The following is a 16217-nucleotide window of genomic DNA, read 5'->3' on the forward strand; positions in this document are numbered from 1 at the left end:
AGGCCCTCGAGGTGTGCGGTCTGCAGGCACGTCTTGAACTTGAACGCGAGCCTGCCGTCTCCAGGAAAACAGCTGACGGCATTTGCTTTGATCAGTGTCGAGGCGTGGTCGTGATGAAATGATCAAATCTGAGCAGCCTTAGCATTTCGAAATCGTGCGTTGCCGCTGTGAACTTGACCGCTCCTCAGCACGTAAAGAATTTTCCTGGGAGTTCAGAGGTGACATCAACAGGTCTGAGTTGTTGGTATTATATACTGAATGTGCTACTGTTGAGAATATCTGTATAACTCAGTAAACCACCGTTTCCCAAATGACCGATACGAAGTCAGGTATGGGCCTAGGGCCATTCACGGCACAAGATAAACCCGTGGACTTGGGTCTAGATCATTAGACCCACAACTCACCACGAAAAAACTACCGCCTATCGAAATAGTACCAAAGAAGAATATCCACAATTATCTGAAAGGCTATTAAGATACTTTGTCCTTTTTCTAGTGGTAAGAGGATGAATTTTCTTTATGTACCCAGATCGAAACAACATATCGCAGTAGCTCGAATGCTCAAATGTGAGAATTCACCTTACAGTGAGACATTTTAAAAGTTTGCAAAAACGTGAATCAATGCCACTCTTCTCACTGGTTTTTTGTTTTGTTTTGGAAAATGTAGTCACTTTCAAAAAAAAATATTATTTCTCTCAGTGCAATGGCTTGTTATCGCTATTTTAAAATGAATTGATAAACACGCACTTTTAAACATTCTCAGTTTTAATTTCCAATATGGCAAACAATGATTGCTATAACAAAACAAAGCTTTTCAGGGTCCTTGATAATTTTTCAGAGCGCAAAAGGTTTGATACCATAAGGCTTGAGAGTCACTGCCCTTGTCATATTGGCCGTTAAAAAACTGAAATACTTCTAAGCTCGTTGGTAAACATCTGCCGCCTCCCAGCCCCTCACACATGTCGGCGACCGAAGGGTTAGTACCTGGCCCCGGGGGACTCCGGGACCCCCTGCCTCGTCCCACATCCGTCTCCCTCCTGTGCCATCCTGCTCATTCCGTACGGGAGTCAGTCGGCATCTCCCCGTGAGCTTTTTCGGTGACCTAGGTCAAGGCAAAGCTTTTCCTCACACGTCTGTCCCCTTCATCCTTTCTTCTTCCTGCCGCATTTAAGTTTGCAATTTCAAAGGACTTTCTGAAAGTAAAAGTGAGGGTTTTTTTTTTTTTTTTTTTGAAGGGTGGTATAGTAGGCTTTCTTGTGAGTCCTGCCCCACCACCGTGAGCCGTGGGGTTTGAGCAACCGAATCTCTCTGAACCTCAGGCTCCTGCTATGGAGAGTGGGCATGACGAGATCTACCCTTCGGGGTACAGGGAGCATTAAAGGCCATCTACACAGAGGAGCAGCAGATGGGCAGGCGCAGAGGTCATACTTGCTGTTATATAAAAGGCCCCAGATGGAGGACCTGAGCTCTCTGCCGTCTTCAGAGATAACGATCGAATTAAACCACAACATTTCACAAACACTTCCCAGTGACCCAGATAGTTCAGGCACAGCTCTACCTTCCAGCCCAGCGAGAGAGGACCTTCTGCAGCCGGCTGAGAGTTACGCTTGTTCCTACAGATGGTGACTCCAGGTGGTGGGAGAGGGCCGACCCGGGAATCAGGGTCTGAGGTCCAACACATGGCCTCAGTTTCCCTATCCACACAACGTGGAGACTGACCCACATCTCCCGGCTCTCAGAGCCCAGGTTCTAGTAAGAGTTCTGCTCCACGCGTCCTACGGGATTTTACTTTGCACCAGAAACCCTCCCAAGAAAGCCGGATACCGTCTTCCACATTAGGTCAAGAACCAGATCATATCTCTACCAGGAGCCCCGAGCTCTTCTATATTCCTCGTGGAGAGTGTCGTAAACCATCACCTGGACGTTTCCGTGCTTAAGGAGTGGTCCCGTGGTCCATCCCCCACCTCTATGGCAGAGCTGGGGAGGGGCAGAGGCAGAGAGATGAAGCCGGGGGCTCTGTTTTGGAAACTGGGCTGGGCTGGCCTGTGGGTAAACATAACATGACCTCGAGTCACCCGCAGAGCAAGGAAGCTCCTCTCAGACTCGGTCCACAATCTCGAAGCCTCTTCCTCCTCCTCATCGTTCACGTCACGCGCGTGGGCCACGATGTGTCATTTTGAACAACATCAGAGGAAAAGAAAATCCCCTTGCCCACAAGCCATCTTTCCTCTAGCCAAGGAAATGTTCACGGTGCCCTCGGAGGCACTGAGGAAAGCACCGTGGACAAGGGGCTCCGCCTGCAGCTCCCGCAGCTCCTGAAGGTCCCTGCTGCCACCTGCTGCGGGGCCGCGGTACCAGGAGACAGCCAGAGCGCGGCGGGAGGCCGCGGCAGCCCTCACGACTCCTCCGAGCGTGGCTGCGGCCCCAGCAGCATTTCGGGAGCTTGTCAGAAATTGCCTTCGTGTCTACAGAGAATCCAAAGGTGCGTTTTAACGAGCCCCCCGGGGAGACAGTGTCCGCGCCGAAGTGCGAGCAGCGTGGCTGTGAACGGCGTCAGCGTAAGTCCTGCTCGTTGGAGAGAATCCAGCATAGACATCGCTCTCCCAGATCGGAGGACCGACTGCCCTCCAGGTGACGATATTCCTGGTTAACCCAAGGGACGCCAGAGTATCTCAGCACGGAAGTCATTCATTCTAGTTCTAATCTCTTCCTAAAACAAAGGCGTAAACGTAGAGCGGTGGCTTTATGCGGGGGAGTGGAGTCGAGCGCGCCTGGTGAAACACAGCGAGGGGGTGTCAGGGTCCGGTTAGGAAGCCCTGCGTCTCTTGCCTCTGTCCTTCCCGCGTGCTGGGTCACTCATCGGAGCAAAGGGACCGCCTCGGCTCACCACGCTTCTCGCCTTCTGTTGGAAACCCAGGCCATCGGAGCTGCGCACCTGCTCTCCCCGGAGCGGCGACGGGTGGCCGGCACTCCGGTCCAGCACTCAAGGGGAGAGCACATGCCCGAGAGACGGGACAGCTGGCCCGGACCCCCAGATCTGTTGCTGTGTACCCTACAGACGCCGACTCCTCCCCGCCCTCGCGTGGGCGTGGTGAGGCGGAGAAGTCGCGTCTCCGCCAGAGGAAAAACAGAAAACGAGACAACGGTGGAAAGAGAGGAGTGTCCCAGGGTCCCTCGCCTTCACTCCCTTCCTCCCAGACGTGTTTGGTGACAGTCCAGAGGAAGGTGGCTCACAGTCACTGTCGCTAGAGGCAGCCGAAGAAGCCACAGGTGCCCAACGAACGTTACGCTTCGGCTGAGCGGGAGGCAACAAAGCCACGAGCTCCCCCAGGGGAGATGCTCCTGGGTGGTATTTCAGGAACGGGGCGGAGGTGGGGGGACAAGGGACTGGGACGCGCGGGGTGGGGTGCGGGGGGCGCCTGCGTCTCTCAAATGACGGCTCACAGCCAAAGTCTGAAAATGCGAAATGCCTTCGACATCGGAGGAGCTCAGTTTAACTTTCTCCAGTGGACGCCGAAGCTCATGGGGTTTTCAGGGTTAACAAGTGACACCGAGTGCTGGCTGTCTGCCCGCATAAAAGGGACAGGAGCTAAAAGGCGAGGCCACGTCCGTGTCCCCTGAGCCTACGTTCTAACTCTGAACCCCATCTCCCAACACCGGCTGAGTGGTCTAAAGTTTTGCTCCAGTCTATGGGCTGCAGACGCTTCGAACACTCCCCGGAGAGAAAACGGCATCTCAACCCAGCGTGGTTCTTGAAAACGACAGAGAGCAAACCATTTCCCTTCCCTGCTCCTACAGAGGATTCTGAGTTTGCGTCCTGAGCGTTCAGGCCCGCTGCAGAGTGACCCAGGGGGCAGGGGACAGCCGAGGCCGATGTCTGCTGGGAAGCCTGAGTCACTGGGAGGCGCGAGACAGACAGGTGCGGGAGGACAGGTGGCGGGGGCCCCTCCCCCTCGGCCGAATCCCCGGGAAGAATTTTCAGACTTCTCCGCGAGTGAAAATAGAGAATGAGCCCAGCTGCCGAGCTGTGTGGGAAGAAATTTCCGGGGGCTCAAATAGGGAAAGAGGATTCCCGGACGCTTTGCCGAGTCGTGGAAACGGAACTCTCCGCGAGGCTCCCGAGCAGACAAAGTACGTGCGATTCTCGTTTCGTATGTTGCGCGGCTGTCTTTTCTATGACACTCTGCTGACAGGGGCCAAGGACATTCCAGACTTACTCCCCTTAGAGTGAGAAGAAGCCGCGCTCCAGGGGCCACCTTCCCACACACTCTCCTGCTTCTACTTTCTCCGGGCGGCACAGGGACTACCCCTGGCATTGCGGGGGAAGGGTGAGGGCCGGGCTCCTCGCTGGTCCTTAGCTAGAGACCAGGGGGTTCCAGCGTCTCTGAATTCCAGGAAAGCAACCTTTAGGAGAGGGAAGACTGTGGCAATAAGAAGTTCTGAAACTTCCTTCTCCTTGTCCCCACGCGACCTCCTCAGACACTCAGGCTGATTTACGATGCCTCTGGAAATTTCCATGGCCTTATTTATAAACGCATACTATTATGTAATTAAAGAGTTTTTAAGGACACCCGGTGGCCCCGAAAGCAATCTGTCCGGCTTTTTTTTCAAATGTATGTGTTTAGAAACTTTCTTGGTTTGTGGTTATCAGAAGCATCTGAGGTCAATCCTTGATTATCGGTGCTAATTAATAATTACAAAAGTTGCTAAGTATACCCCCTTAATGGTTTTTCGAGGTGGAATTATTCATAATGAAAGGCACAGCTCTTAAGTGTACAGCTCGATGAATTTTGGCGACTGCGTACACCCACACAATCAACACGTCTGCCACCTCACACCCAGTCAACGCCCACTCGGCACAGCGACCCCTACTCGGATTTCTTTCTGTATGCTAGCTTTGTCTCTTCCTGAACTTCGTGTAAATGGAATCGAACAGTATGTTCTATTTTGTGTCTGTCTTCTTCGGTTCACCGTAATGTTTCTGAGATTATTTAAAGCTACTACGAATATTTTCTACGAGTATTTTTGTGGACGTTTTTACTCCTCTTGGATAAATATATAGGGGTGGAGTGTCTGGATCATAGGGTAGATACATATTTAACTTCATTTTTAAAGAATTTTCAGTGTTTTGTCTATGGCCACGCCACCCTGGACAAGCCCGATCCCGTCTGATCACGGAAGCTAAGCAGGGTCGGGCCTAGTTTAGTACTTGGTTGGGAGACCACCTAGGAAGGCCAGGTGCTGTAGGCGTAAACATAAAAAAAAAAATAACATAAAAATAAAAAAATAAAAGTTTTCAGTTTTCCCAAGTGACGGTATCGTGTCATGCTCCCACCTGTCACGTATGAGAGTCCCGGGAGCGCGACTTCCTTTCCAGCGTCTGGCGATCTCGCTCTTTCATTGGCTTTATCCATTCTAATAGACTGGCTCGCGGTGGTTTCCCGTTTGCTTTTTCCTGATGTCCAAACATGTTGAGCGCCCTTTCAAGTGCCTATTGAATAATCACATACCTTCTTTGGAGAAGCAATCCTTCAAGTCTTTGTCCATTTATTTTTTGGGTTGTGTGTCTTTTAATATCGATTCGTAGGTTTTGATAGACTGTGAACACAGCCTTTTTATCCGATGCGTGTGGTGCAAATGTTTTCTCCGAGTCTATCATTTACTTTCTTCATTTTCTTAATGTCTTAGGATGAGCAGTTTTTAATTTACTTTCATGGCGAGTGCTGTTTCTGTCCTCTCCGGAACCTCTGCCTTGCCCAGCTTGCGAAGCTATCCGCCTTTATTTTCTGTTAGAAGCATAATAGTTTTAACTTTTGTGTTTACATCTCCAAAGTATAGATCTAATGTACAGAGGTTTTATATTTAGATATATAATAAAACAAAATTCTGTATGCAAAGTGAGGGTTTTTCCTCCCTGTGCATTTGTCCATTTGTTCCAGAAGCATTTGCTGAGAAGATATTCTTTTCTGCACTGAATCGCCACGGTGTGTTTGTAAAACAATCAGATGAATGTACACGTGCGAGTCTATTTTTGGACTTTGTATTCTGTTCCATTACTCTGTTTGTCTGTCTTTTACCAACATACACTGTCTTGGTTGCTGCAGATTTACAGAGTCTCAGATGCCTGCAAATCTGTACATCTTCTTAAAGTTGTCTTAGAAATTCTAGGTCTTTTGTGTTTCCAAAGAAGTTTTAGAATCTACTCAGAAATGTGCTGGATTTTTTAAATTGTAGTTGCATTGAATTTATTGATCAGTTTAAGGTGACTTGACGTCATTTTTTAAAAAGAATTTTCCAACCCATAAATTCCGTATTTCTCCATTTATATAGTTATTTAGTTTATGGTAACAATATTCAGAATTTTCAGTTTAAAGGTCTCGCAAGTTTTGGGTAAATTTATTTTGTTTTTGATACTATTGTAAATGGAATTTTTTTTTAATTTTTTATTTTCTGATTGGTTGCTTCCAGTATATAGAACGAACCACAAGTGACTTTTTTTTGTATATTGAGGCTGTTAATTTTGCTAAGTTCTAGTAATTATTTTGTAGATAGTTTACTAATTTTATGCGAATAATGTTTCCTATTTTAAGATCTCCTTTCCGATATGTGTGTAGCCACCCCAGCTTTCTCATGTGTACCTTTCCAAAATACACCTTCTCAGATCTTTCATTTTCAGCCTATCAAGTGCGTTCTCTCGTAGGCAGCATGTAGTCAGGCCCTGCGCTTTATCTGGTCCGAAAGTTTCTATCTTTCCATCTGTGTGTTTAATCCATATTTCATGTAATTACCGATATGGTTGACTTTAAGTCTGCCTCCTTGTTACCTGTTTCTCGGTTGTCGCATTGGCAAACCTACAGTGAGTGACTCACGGACTCAGCGTCACCAAGAGTCCACAGTCGACGCTATGTGTTGTCCATTCTGAGGTTTTAGACAAATGCATAACGACATGCATCCACCGCGGTAGCATCGTACGGAGTATGTTCGCTGCTCTAAGAGTTCTCTGTGCTCCGCCCGTTCACCCCTCCCTCCCCCCGCCCCCCAAGCCCTGGCGACCGCTGATCTTCGTACCATCTCCATAGCTTTGCCCTTTCCAGAATGTCGTATAGTTGGGACCATACAGTACGAGGCCGTCTGAGATGGGCTTCTTTCACTTAGTCACGTGCATTTACGTTTCCTCCATGTCTCTTCACGGCTTGATGGCTTATTTCTTTTTCGTGCTGAATGATAGTCTATTGTCTGAGGGACCGCAGTTTATTTATCCGTCACTTATCGAAAGACATCTCTAAGGGGCTGCTTCCAAGTTTGGGCAATTATGAGTGGAGCTGCTATAAACATCCACATGCAAGTTTTCGTGTGGACATAACTTTTCAGCTCCTTGGGTAAAAGCCAAGAAGTGTGATCGTTGGACTGCACAATAAGAGTATGTTTAGTTTTGTAAGAAACTGCCATGTTGTGTTTCAAAGTGGCAGCACCATTCTGTATCCTCTTAAACAGTGAGTGAGAGTTCCTGTGGCTCCACATCCTCCCCAGCGTTTGGCGTTGTCGGTGTTCAGGAATTTGGCCACTCTGATAGGTGCGTCGTGGTAGGTCACTGTTGTTTTAATTAGCATTTCCTTAATGACATATGATTTGGAGCATCTTTTCACATACTTATGTGCTATCTGTACATTTTCTTTGGTTAGGTGGCTATTAAGGTCTTTGGTCCATTTTAAAACCAGGTTGTTTCTTTTCTTTTTGGTTTTAAGCATTCTTCGCATGTTTTGGATAACACTCCTTTATCAGATATGTCTTCTGCAGATGTTTTCTCCCAGTCCGTGGCTTGCCTTTCACTCTCTCGGCAGTGTCTTTGAGAGCAGACATGTTTTACTTGAATGAAGTCCAGTTTCTCCATTCTTTCTCTCATGGATCGTGCCTTTCATTGGTGTTGCATCAAAAGAGTCATCACCAAACCCAAGACCCTCTAGACTTTCTCCTCTTGTCTTCTAGGAGTTTTATAGTTTTTTTTGTTTGTTTGTTTTTCATTTAGGTCAATGATCCATTTTGAGTTATTTCATGTGAAAGGCATAAGGTCTGTGTCTAGAGCCATCTTTCTGCACGTGGATGCCCAGGTGTTTCGGCACGATTTGTCAAAAGACTACCTTCGCTCCGTTGTATCGCCTTCGCCCGTTTGTGGAAGCTCAGTTGACTGTATTCATGTGGCTTCAGTTAGGGACTCGCCTGTTACACCGATCTATTTGTCTGTTCTTCCACCAATACCACCCTGTCTTAATCACTGAAGCTTTAATTAAGTCTTAAAGTAAGTCAGGTAGTGTCAGTTCTCCAACTCTGTTCTTCAACAACATTGTGTTGCCTTTTCTGGCTCTTCTGCTTCTCCGTATAAATTTTGGAATTGGTTTGCTGACATCCACAACATTAGTTGCCGGAGCTTATATCGGGATTACATTGCATCTGTAGATCAAACTGAGAAGAACTGGCATCTTAATGATATTGAATCTTCCTATCCATGAACATGGAATAGCTCTCCGTTTATTTAGTTCTTCTTTGATTTCTTTCATCAGAGTTTTATAGTTTTCTTCATATAGATCTTACACATATTTCATTAGATTTATCCCCAAGTACATTATTTTTGGAGCGCTAATGTACATAGTATTGTGTGTTTTTAATTTCAATTTTCTCTTGTTTATTGCTGGTAGATGGCCGAGCAATTAACTTTTGTATGTTAGCTTTGTATCCTATAACCCTGCTATAATCTCTTATTAGTACAAAGAGGGGCTTTTTTTTGGTTTATTCTTTCAGATTTTCTACATAGACAATCATGTCATCTGCAAACACAGACAGTTTTATTTCTTCCTTCCCAATCTGTGTAACTTTTATTCCCTTTTCTGTTCTGATATGATTAGGCCAGCACCCTCTTCCCCTTATTTAAGAGCTGGGCGTTTGACCTCTACCTCAAGCGTCTCCAGTGGGAAGCCAGCTTTGCAGGCTGAGGGCAGGTCAGGTCTTTGCAGTACAAGAAGGAATTCAGGAAATTCAGAGAGGGGTAAGTGGGCGAAAAACACACATTTCCTAATAGCTAGACATTGAGTGAAGGACTTGAAATATTTCTTTTTTAAAAAGGGTACAGAATCATTAATTACAGAAAGTCTGACAGTCTTTGTATCCTGACAAGTACTTCTCACACACACATTTCATCCCTTAATTAAAGCTGCATGGCTTTCCTCTCTTTCTTTCCTCGCTCTTCCTCTCTTTTTCTACTTGCTCGGTATGAGGCATATTCAGAATAAAACCTCATTCATTTTTATTCACTTACTTTGAGATGTACTTTAGTTTGGAGAGGAATTTGATCAAAGTTAAATTCTGAACTGTCTTCGATACGAAGGTTTGTACAGAACAATGGCAGCAGCCTGAGTTTATTTCTGGGGAAAAGTAGGGCATATATAAATCCTTGCAATAAAACGAAGAAATGTACGATTGCATCACTGCACGGGTAAATGTGTGAGCGTTTGGAACCTCCCGAGTTCCTAATATGCTTCTTTTTCTTTGCAGGCATTTGTCCTCTCAACCCACCAGTTGTCAGAGACGCCACGTTCAAAGCCCTCACCTACGAGGTGGGCACGCGGTTAAACTGCGAATGCAAGAGAGGCTTCCGCAGAATAAGCAACGGGTCGGCCTATATGAAATGTGCGGGGCACCCCGGCCACTCTTCCTGGGAAAACCAGTGTCAGTGCGTGAGGATTTGTAAGTGTTTCCTTTTGTAATGACCAAGGGGACAAGAGAGGGAGACAGGGCTTGGCTTTGGTTCACACAGCCCCGAGACAGAAAATTGGCCGATCCGAACTATCGTGATAACTAATTTTAGTGGGTCCTGGGATAGTCATTCACTAGAGGAATATTTAAAGAGTGTCTTCTAATTCCGAGGCCTGGTCTAGGGAGGCCGGACACCAGCAATCAAGGATCTTATGTTTCAGGGGCTGGGAGGGAACAGAACTTAGACTAATAATTACTGAACGACTAAAAAAAATAACTTCACAACAACATGAATGTACTTAATGCCACTGAACTGTACACGTAACATGTGCCTTCTACAGTAAATTTCATGTCATTCCAATTTCTTCACAATTTTGTAAAAAAGAAAAAAGAATATTCCAAATGGGCCTACAAAGCACATAAACAGAAAATAATGGATTCGAGTGGGCGCTCCCTGCCTGCAGGCTGGATTAACTCTGTCGTGTCCAGGCCTCCGACGCACCCCAGACCACGGAGCGCTGTCCCGGCACCTGTACCCCACCCCACCCCTGTGAACCCACAAACAGCAGTGCTCAGTCCTGAGGACGCCCAGGACCCCCCCCCCCCTTCCTTTTCAGGGACCACCTCTGTAACCCTAAGGAGAGAGTTCTGGGTACAAAAGTTGGACAGTGGAAGAAGCGTGTCCTCCCCTGACAGGGCAAAAGGAGACAGAGGCTCATGCTACTGAGTTCTAGAGTCCTGTCTGTCACCCGCAGCTGTCACTCTGGGTGCTGGGCCTCTGGGGCTTTCTTTAGAGGGTGACCGTGTTGTCAGGCAGAAAGCCTCATCTGTCGGGGCCTTGTCTCCCACACCCGGTGTCAGCACGGGCGTTCCTGAGCATGAGGCATGCCCCCCAAAGACCCCACAGGCCCAAAAGGCTGCCCCAATGCTGTGACGCCCTTGCTGGGCTGGGGCAGCAAGGAGGACGGGGAAGGGGGTCACGCTGGGTGTGGGTGACGCTCAGAAGGGCACAGGGGACACGGAGAGGCAGAGACAGCTGTTCACTTGGGCTTTTTTTATGTTGGAATTTCACTGAGTGCATGGCCCTCAGTGTGGGACGTGACTGGAATCCCCGAGGACCGCAAGGTCCCTGGGTGAGTGGGGATGACAGAGCCCCTCTCTTGGACACTGTAGGCAGGTCGCCTCCCCGGGGTAGAGCTGGGAGGGAACGACGACCGCCAGGCCGCTTCTAAACCCGAGTTGGCCTGAAACCGTGATGTTGCCATTGAACTTTCTTCTTTGGATCCTGAGGGCTCGCTCAGGATGGGTCTGTCCACCGCTCCGTTCCTCGCCCTGGAGGTGGCGCTGCTGAGCCGCACAGAGCCCCATCCCCACCCCCCCCGCAGCGAGCCCCGCCCCCGCAGCGAGCCCCGCCCACTCGCACCGAGCTCCGCCCCACACCGAGCCCCGCCCACCCACAGCGAGCCCCGTCCCCCGCAGCGAGCCCCTCCTGCCCGCATGAGCTCCGCCCCCTCAGCGAGCTCCGCCCCCCACCGAGCCCCGCCCCACCCGCACCGAGCCCCGCCCCGCACCAAGCCCCGCCCACCCGCACCGCATCTGCGCGCTGCTGTCTGGAGGCGGCTGCTCCACCAAGCACCCGCTGTCCAGAGCCCGTCCCTGACCCTGGGGAGCCCCGACCCCCCCTCATTTCGGTGCCCTCCCTCAGCGCCTGCACCAAGGCCTCCGCGATGGAAAGGCCTGCTGGAGGGGAGGCTTTTGCTTGGCGTCGCCTGACCAAGTCCTCACTGCCATCACACGCGCCCGGGCACGGCGTGGGCAGGGACCGACGGCCAGAACGCAGTCCCCTTTGGGGACGCCCACGGACGCACGAAATGCCACTGGAAAACCTTTCGGTTTTTTCAGAAACACACTGTGGGCCCTTGTCATGACACGCGCGAACGCCAGCACCGTCCCGGGCTGGACAGGAGCAGGCCCCGCTGAGAGCACCCCCCGGGCGGGGCGCATGTGTGTGGCCCAGCTTTGTCACCCCAGCACCCTGACAGTTCCTGGCACGTTCCGTGCAAATGAATACATGAAGTGTTTTCTCTTTTAAGTGTTTGCGAAGTTATTTGCCTCATTCCGTCCGTATTCTCTAGCCCGTGGCAACAGTGAGAAACGAGTCACTCCGAAACCTGAAGAACCGAAGGGAAGAAAAACTACGGATGGGCAGAGCCGAACGCAGCCCACGAACCAAGCTCCCCTTCCAGGTAAGAACCGAACCCCACTGCCCAGCCGGCTCCTGGGAGCCACCCCCTCTCTTGCAGGTGTACAATGTGTTCCCCAAAATAAGAAAGTGGATCCCACACTCCTCCCCTCTAAGGATGTCATGGGCATAAGAACTGTGGCATGGCATTTGCAGGCTATTTGCTCAGCATTTCAAGTCACTCTCTCTGCGGCCAACCTGGGCTTGGGGTTTCACCCTGGTTTGGGAGCTGGCTAAACAGAATTCAACTTCGATTTGGTTCAATTCGATTCGATTCAGTTAGCATTCGTTGGGGCTAAAGGTGCCAGGCTCTGCCAACAAAAGATACACACATGAGTAGACAACAGTTCCTGCTCCCCAGGACGAGGGCATGAACTCCCAGCAAAGCAAGTCACTTCAAAACGATGCTCGTGCCGGGGTGGTAGAGCCGCAGGGCCGTCCCATACTGCCCACCGCCGCCTCGCAGCCGACCAGCTGCGGAGTGAGCGCCCCCACCCGCCTGCCGCCACGACCTTGCGCAGTGAACCCCGCGGCAGCGCAGCCATCAGGGGGGAACGGGACCCATCGGGAAGGCTTTCGGGGGACCAGCTGACCTTACGACACCCTGCGGCCCCATGCCGATCTCACAACCTCATGGGGAACTGTTTCACATTGCATGTGATCTCACCAAAGCCTCGGCACCCAGCGGGTCAGAAAGCGGGAGGACCTCTTCCATACGCCGAAGACGCCGAGATGGGGGGGAAGGCGAAAGACCAGGCTAGGCCCTCGGATCTCCCGAATTAGACCAGGGACCTTCCCACTGGTTGCTCATGTTAAGAGTTTGAATTTATTTGCACCTTCTGTTAAACAACAACAGCAAAAAGACTAATCCGGGTGCATTGTTGCAGCATAATATTTTTTTTTCCTTTTACCCCTTCGATTTGGTACTGAAATGCTGTTTCAAGGCACATTTAATTGTGTGTCTTTCTTTACTTCTCCCATATTACCCTCCACAGTTACTGACTGTTTCCTCAGAAGGTCAGTGTTTGCTGTCCTTACTCAACAGCTAACTGCTCCTGGCTGAGGGAGGTTTCACAGAGTGTCTTGTGAAAGAAGCAAACCCACGTCGAACGGGTTCAGACAGTTCCAGATTTCACTGGCCGTAAAAGAAATTTGAGACTGAAACATGAGTTCAGTCACAATCTGCAAGGTGCCACACGGGAGCAGACGGCTCGGGACAGGACCAGCGGGCTCCCTGCTGGGGCGCGGGGGTCACGTGGAGTGCTTGTCCAGGCTCTACTGGGTCCCGGGCCCCAGAAGGTCCGGGTGGGCGGAGCGCGTACATGTGGTTTCCCATATCCGGGGAACGGAGGGTACACGTGGTTCCATGTGCCCAGACCGGGGGCGGAGTGAAAGGTCAATCAGACTTGGGTTTTAGTTGGGGGTGTGGAAAGTTACCAGGCGTGGGGACTGCTCAGAGGCCTGGAGGGGGCCACGTAGAGAGCACGCTCCCCCCTCCAGGTCCTCGCAGCCCCCCTCCTCCTCTCCCTGCTTCACTTTTGACCTCGGTCCTTCCTCCACGGTCTCAGGCGCCCACTGGCTGCAGCCCAAGGACGCAGCTGCCTCGCTTAGTCGTGGAGGCCCAGGGGGGTCTTCGCACGTCGGTGACCCAAACCGGCGCGAGCCTGCCCTCAGCCTGCCCCTCCCTTATGACGCCCTCCCCGTCGCGGGTAACTGCTCGTCCCTCTGTGTCCCTGCAGCAAGCACCCGGTCCCCGGCCACAGCACGCGGCACAGTCTGCCGTTGTGTGTCCTTCCTACCCGCTGACCGGCCCCTCCTTGCAGGAGCGACTCGCACCTTCCCACGAAGCGCCCAGTGGAGCTCCCGACACGTGGACCTTCTCAGTCATACTGAATGCATGAATGAATGAATGAATGAATGGACGGACACGGGAACGGGAACCCAGGCCCGGCCTCCCGCCCGGGACCCGCTCACGGCGCGTCCCCCAGCGCGCCTTAGGGTCGTGCTCGCTTTCTTCCAGGCCACTGCAGGGAGCCTCCGCCATGGGACCACGAAGACTCGGAGAGAATCTACCACTTCGTGGTGGGGCAGGCAGTGCACTATGAGTGTGCCCAGGGGTTCCGGGCCCTGCAGAGAGGCCCTGCCACCAGTGTCTGCGAAATGACATGCGGGAAGACGAGGTGGACGCGGCCCCAGATCAAGTGCGTGAAGGAAAGGCAGGACGGTCAGCTGCCAGGTACGGAGGCGCCTTCTCCGACCCACACCCTGCTCCTTCCGTCGGCCCGACCGATGCGGAATTCCCGACCCACCCGACGTGCGGCCCGGACAGGCCTCTCAATCTTCTCGGGCCTCTGTTTTTCTCTTATTCTAGAAAAAAAGACTAGATAAACTCTCAGGTTTCAATCATCTGAGGTCCCCTGTCCCCTGAGTGGACAGCAGGAGACGGGGGAGGAGAAAAGGTCTTCGGAGAGTCCCACAGCGGCCGGACCACTCGCCGTCCCTCTCCCGCCTGACCCTGAGTCCTGCCTCCTCCTCTGCGATTCCAAAACTTCCTCTCGTTCAAAAGGGAAAGCTCGGCCTGCCCCCCGCACGTTCCTAACTCACCGCTGCATAGCATGAGGCCGTCATCGGCACGGGGCCGGCTGCCGGCTCGCAGCACCTCCTTGCATAATCCCCACCTGGGCTTCGACAAAAGCCCAGATGTGCTGGGAAGGGATTTATTCAGGCACCCCTCCACACGCACGCACACACGCACATGCACGCACGCACGCACTCATTCCATTCACACACACACAACCCGCGTACGTCGAGGTCTTCCGCTATTTTCGTTCTGAAATCATGTCACTGTTTCTAGAATCAAAAGCCACGGGCATCGCGCCGTGCGGCACTGGCTTCTCCGCTCACCACCCTCTTCCGTGTCTTCCTGCTGGACCCTTCTGGGATTCTGTGTTTCCTTCCCGTAGCCCATGCCCAGCGAGCCTCACTGCCAGCCCAGGCATGGGCCGTAACAAGGCGGCAAGGCGAGCCGGCATCCCGCGCACCTGACAAGGGCTACCCTTTGAGCCTGTATATGTTGGTGGTTCGGTGGCTTGTGTATTATCACGACCTGTTTCCAAGCCGCCGATGGAGACCAGGGCTGAGTAGGAAGCTTGGGGAGCAAGTTTCTCAGAGTTCCATGGAAAACGAGGATCCGAATTGGAGTTTCCCCCTCACTGGGCTCTGCTGGGGCCACTTACCCACTTCCCTGTGACTCTGATGTAGAGCTGTGTGACGTGGCACCCACGGATAACGTGCCCAGAACCGAGGGCCACGCCTTAGCTGGTGCGTCTGCCGTCAGCTGAGGAGGCGCGGGGCGTGTGAGGCCCCCACGCCCCCCGCGTTAAGTTCCAGGAGCATCGCTTACTCTCTCCTCCAGGTGACGAAGAGCTTCAAGCCAGCACGGATACTCCTGAGCATGAGACTTCCTGTCCCTTCTTAACGACGGCCGCCACGACAGGTACTTCCGCGGGTGCGGCTCCGTTAGCTCGTAACTCGGGACAGGGCGGACGCTGGGCCCAGGGTGGCCCCGCCAGGGTTGCCCCACCGGGCGTTGAGGGTGGCCGGGCCTCCCCGCCCCCAGCAGCCCCCCCCCCCCCGACACTCAGACCCATCAGAAGCAGGTGTCAGGAAGGGGAGTCACAGACTGGGGTGGTGTCTTGAGGCGGAAGAATGAGCCGCCTGCGCGTGGCCCCCCTTGTCTCGGACAGTGGTCCCTTGGGCCTCCGAGGCTCTGGCTCACGGGGAAACCTCGGCGCCCCGCAGCCCGCGCCGCCCGTAATTAGCATAAACAGGGCACGTTCTCCTCTCTCTTTGGCACAGATTTTCCCAAACAAACGGAAGCGGCTGCGACGGCGGAGCCATTCCTGTTCACCACTGAGTACCAGATAGCAGGTGCGCCGAGGTCGCCTCCACTGTGGGCGACGGCGGGGCGCGCCGCCGGGCGGGGGCCGGGCGGGGGCCGGGCGGGGGCCCCCTCCCCGCACTGTGTAACGTTTCTGAGAGTAAAGGCCTGGTCCGGACGTTAACGTGACTCGGAGTCGCAGCAGTCCGTCATAGGAAGTTGTGAGCGAAGCCTCGCACCTGCCCCGAGCAGATGTGCTTGAATGGGTGTGACTCGACGCGGGACCCCAGGCCCGTGTGCGAGGGGCGAGGCGGGGGCCAGGGGCAGCAGAGCCAGGGCGAGAGAGGAA

General features: G+C 52.2%; 1 protein-coding gene and 1 pseudogene across 2 annotated transcripts in view; both read left to right on the forward strand.

Moving 5' to 3' along the window:
- The window catches only part of IL2RA (interleukin 2 receptor subunit alpha), a 39228-nt gene that overhangs the window by 19439 nt on the left and 3572 nt on the right, over positions 1–16217 (forward strand). Inside the window, exons 1-6 of one of the 2 annotated variants that reach the window (XM_016136426.2) lie at positions 3415–4130; positions 9546–9737; positions 11882–11992; positions 14009–14224; positions 15404–15484; positions 15847–15918. In XM_016136426.2, coding sequence (XP_015991912.2) covers positions 4007–4130; positions 9546–9737; positions 11882–11992; positions 14009–14224; positions 15404–15484; positions 15847–15918 — 796 coding nt within the window. In that variant the 5' untranslated portion in view covers positions 3415–4006. Of the gene's footprint in view, positions 1–3414; positions 4131–9545; positions 9738–11881; positions 11993–14008; positions 14225–15403; positions 15485–15846; positions 15919–16217 lie in introns of those variants that run through there. The other variant, XM_016136427.2, reaches the window with a different exon arrangement.
- On the forward strand, positions 5130–5249 carry LOC118608937 (annotated as a pseudogene).

Source organism: Rousettus aegyptiacus, unplaced genomic scaffold, assembly GCF_014176215.1.
Source record: "Rousettus aegyptiacus isolate mRouAeg1 unplaced genomic scaffold, mRouAeg1.p scaffold_m13_p_10, whole genome shotgun sequence".
NCBI classification, from domain to species: Eukaryota; Metazoa; Chordata; class Mammalia; order Chiroptera; family Pteropodidae; genus Rousettus; species Rousettus aegyptiacus.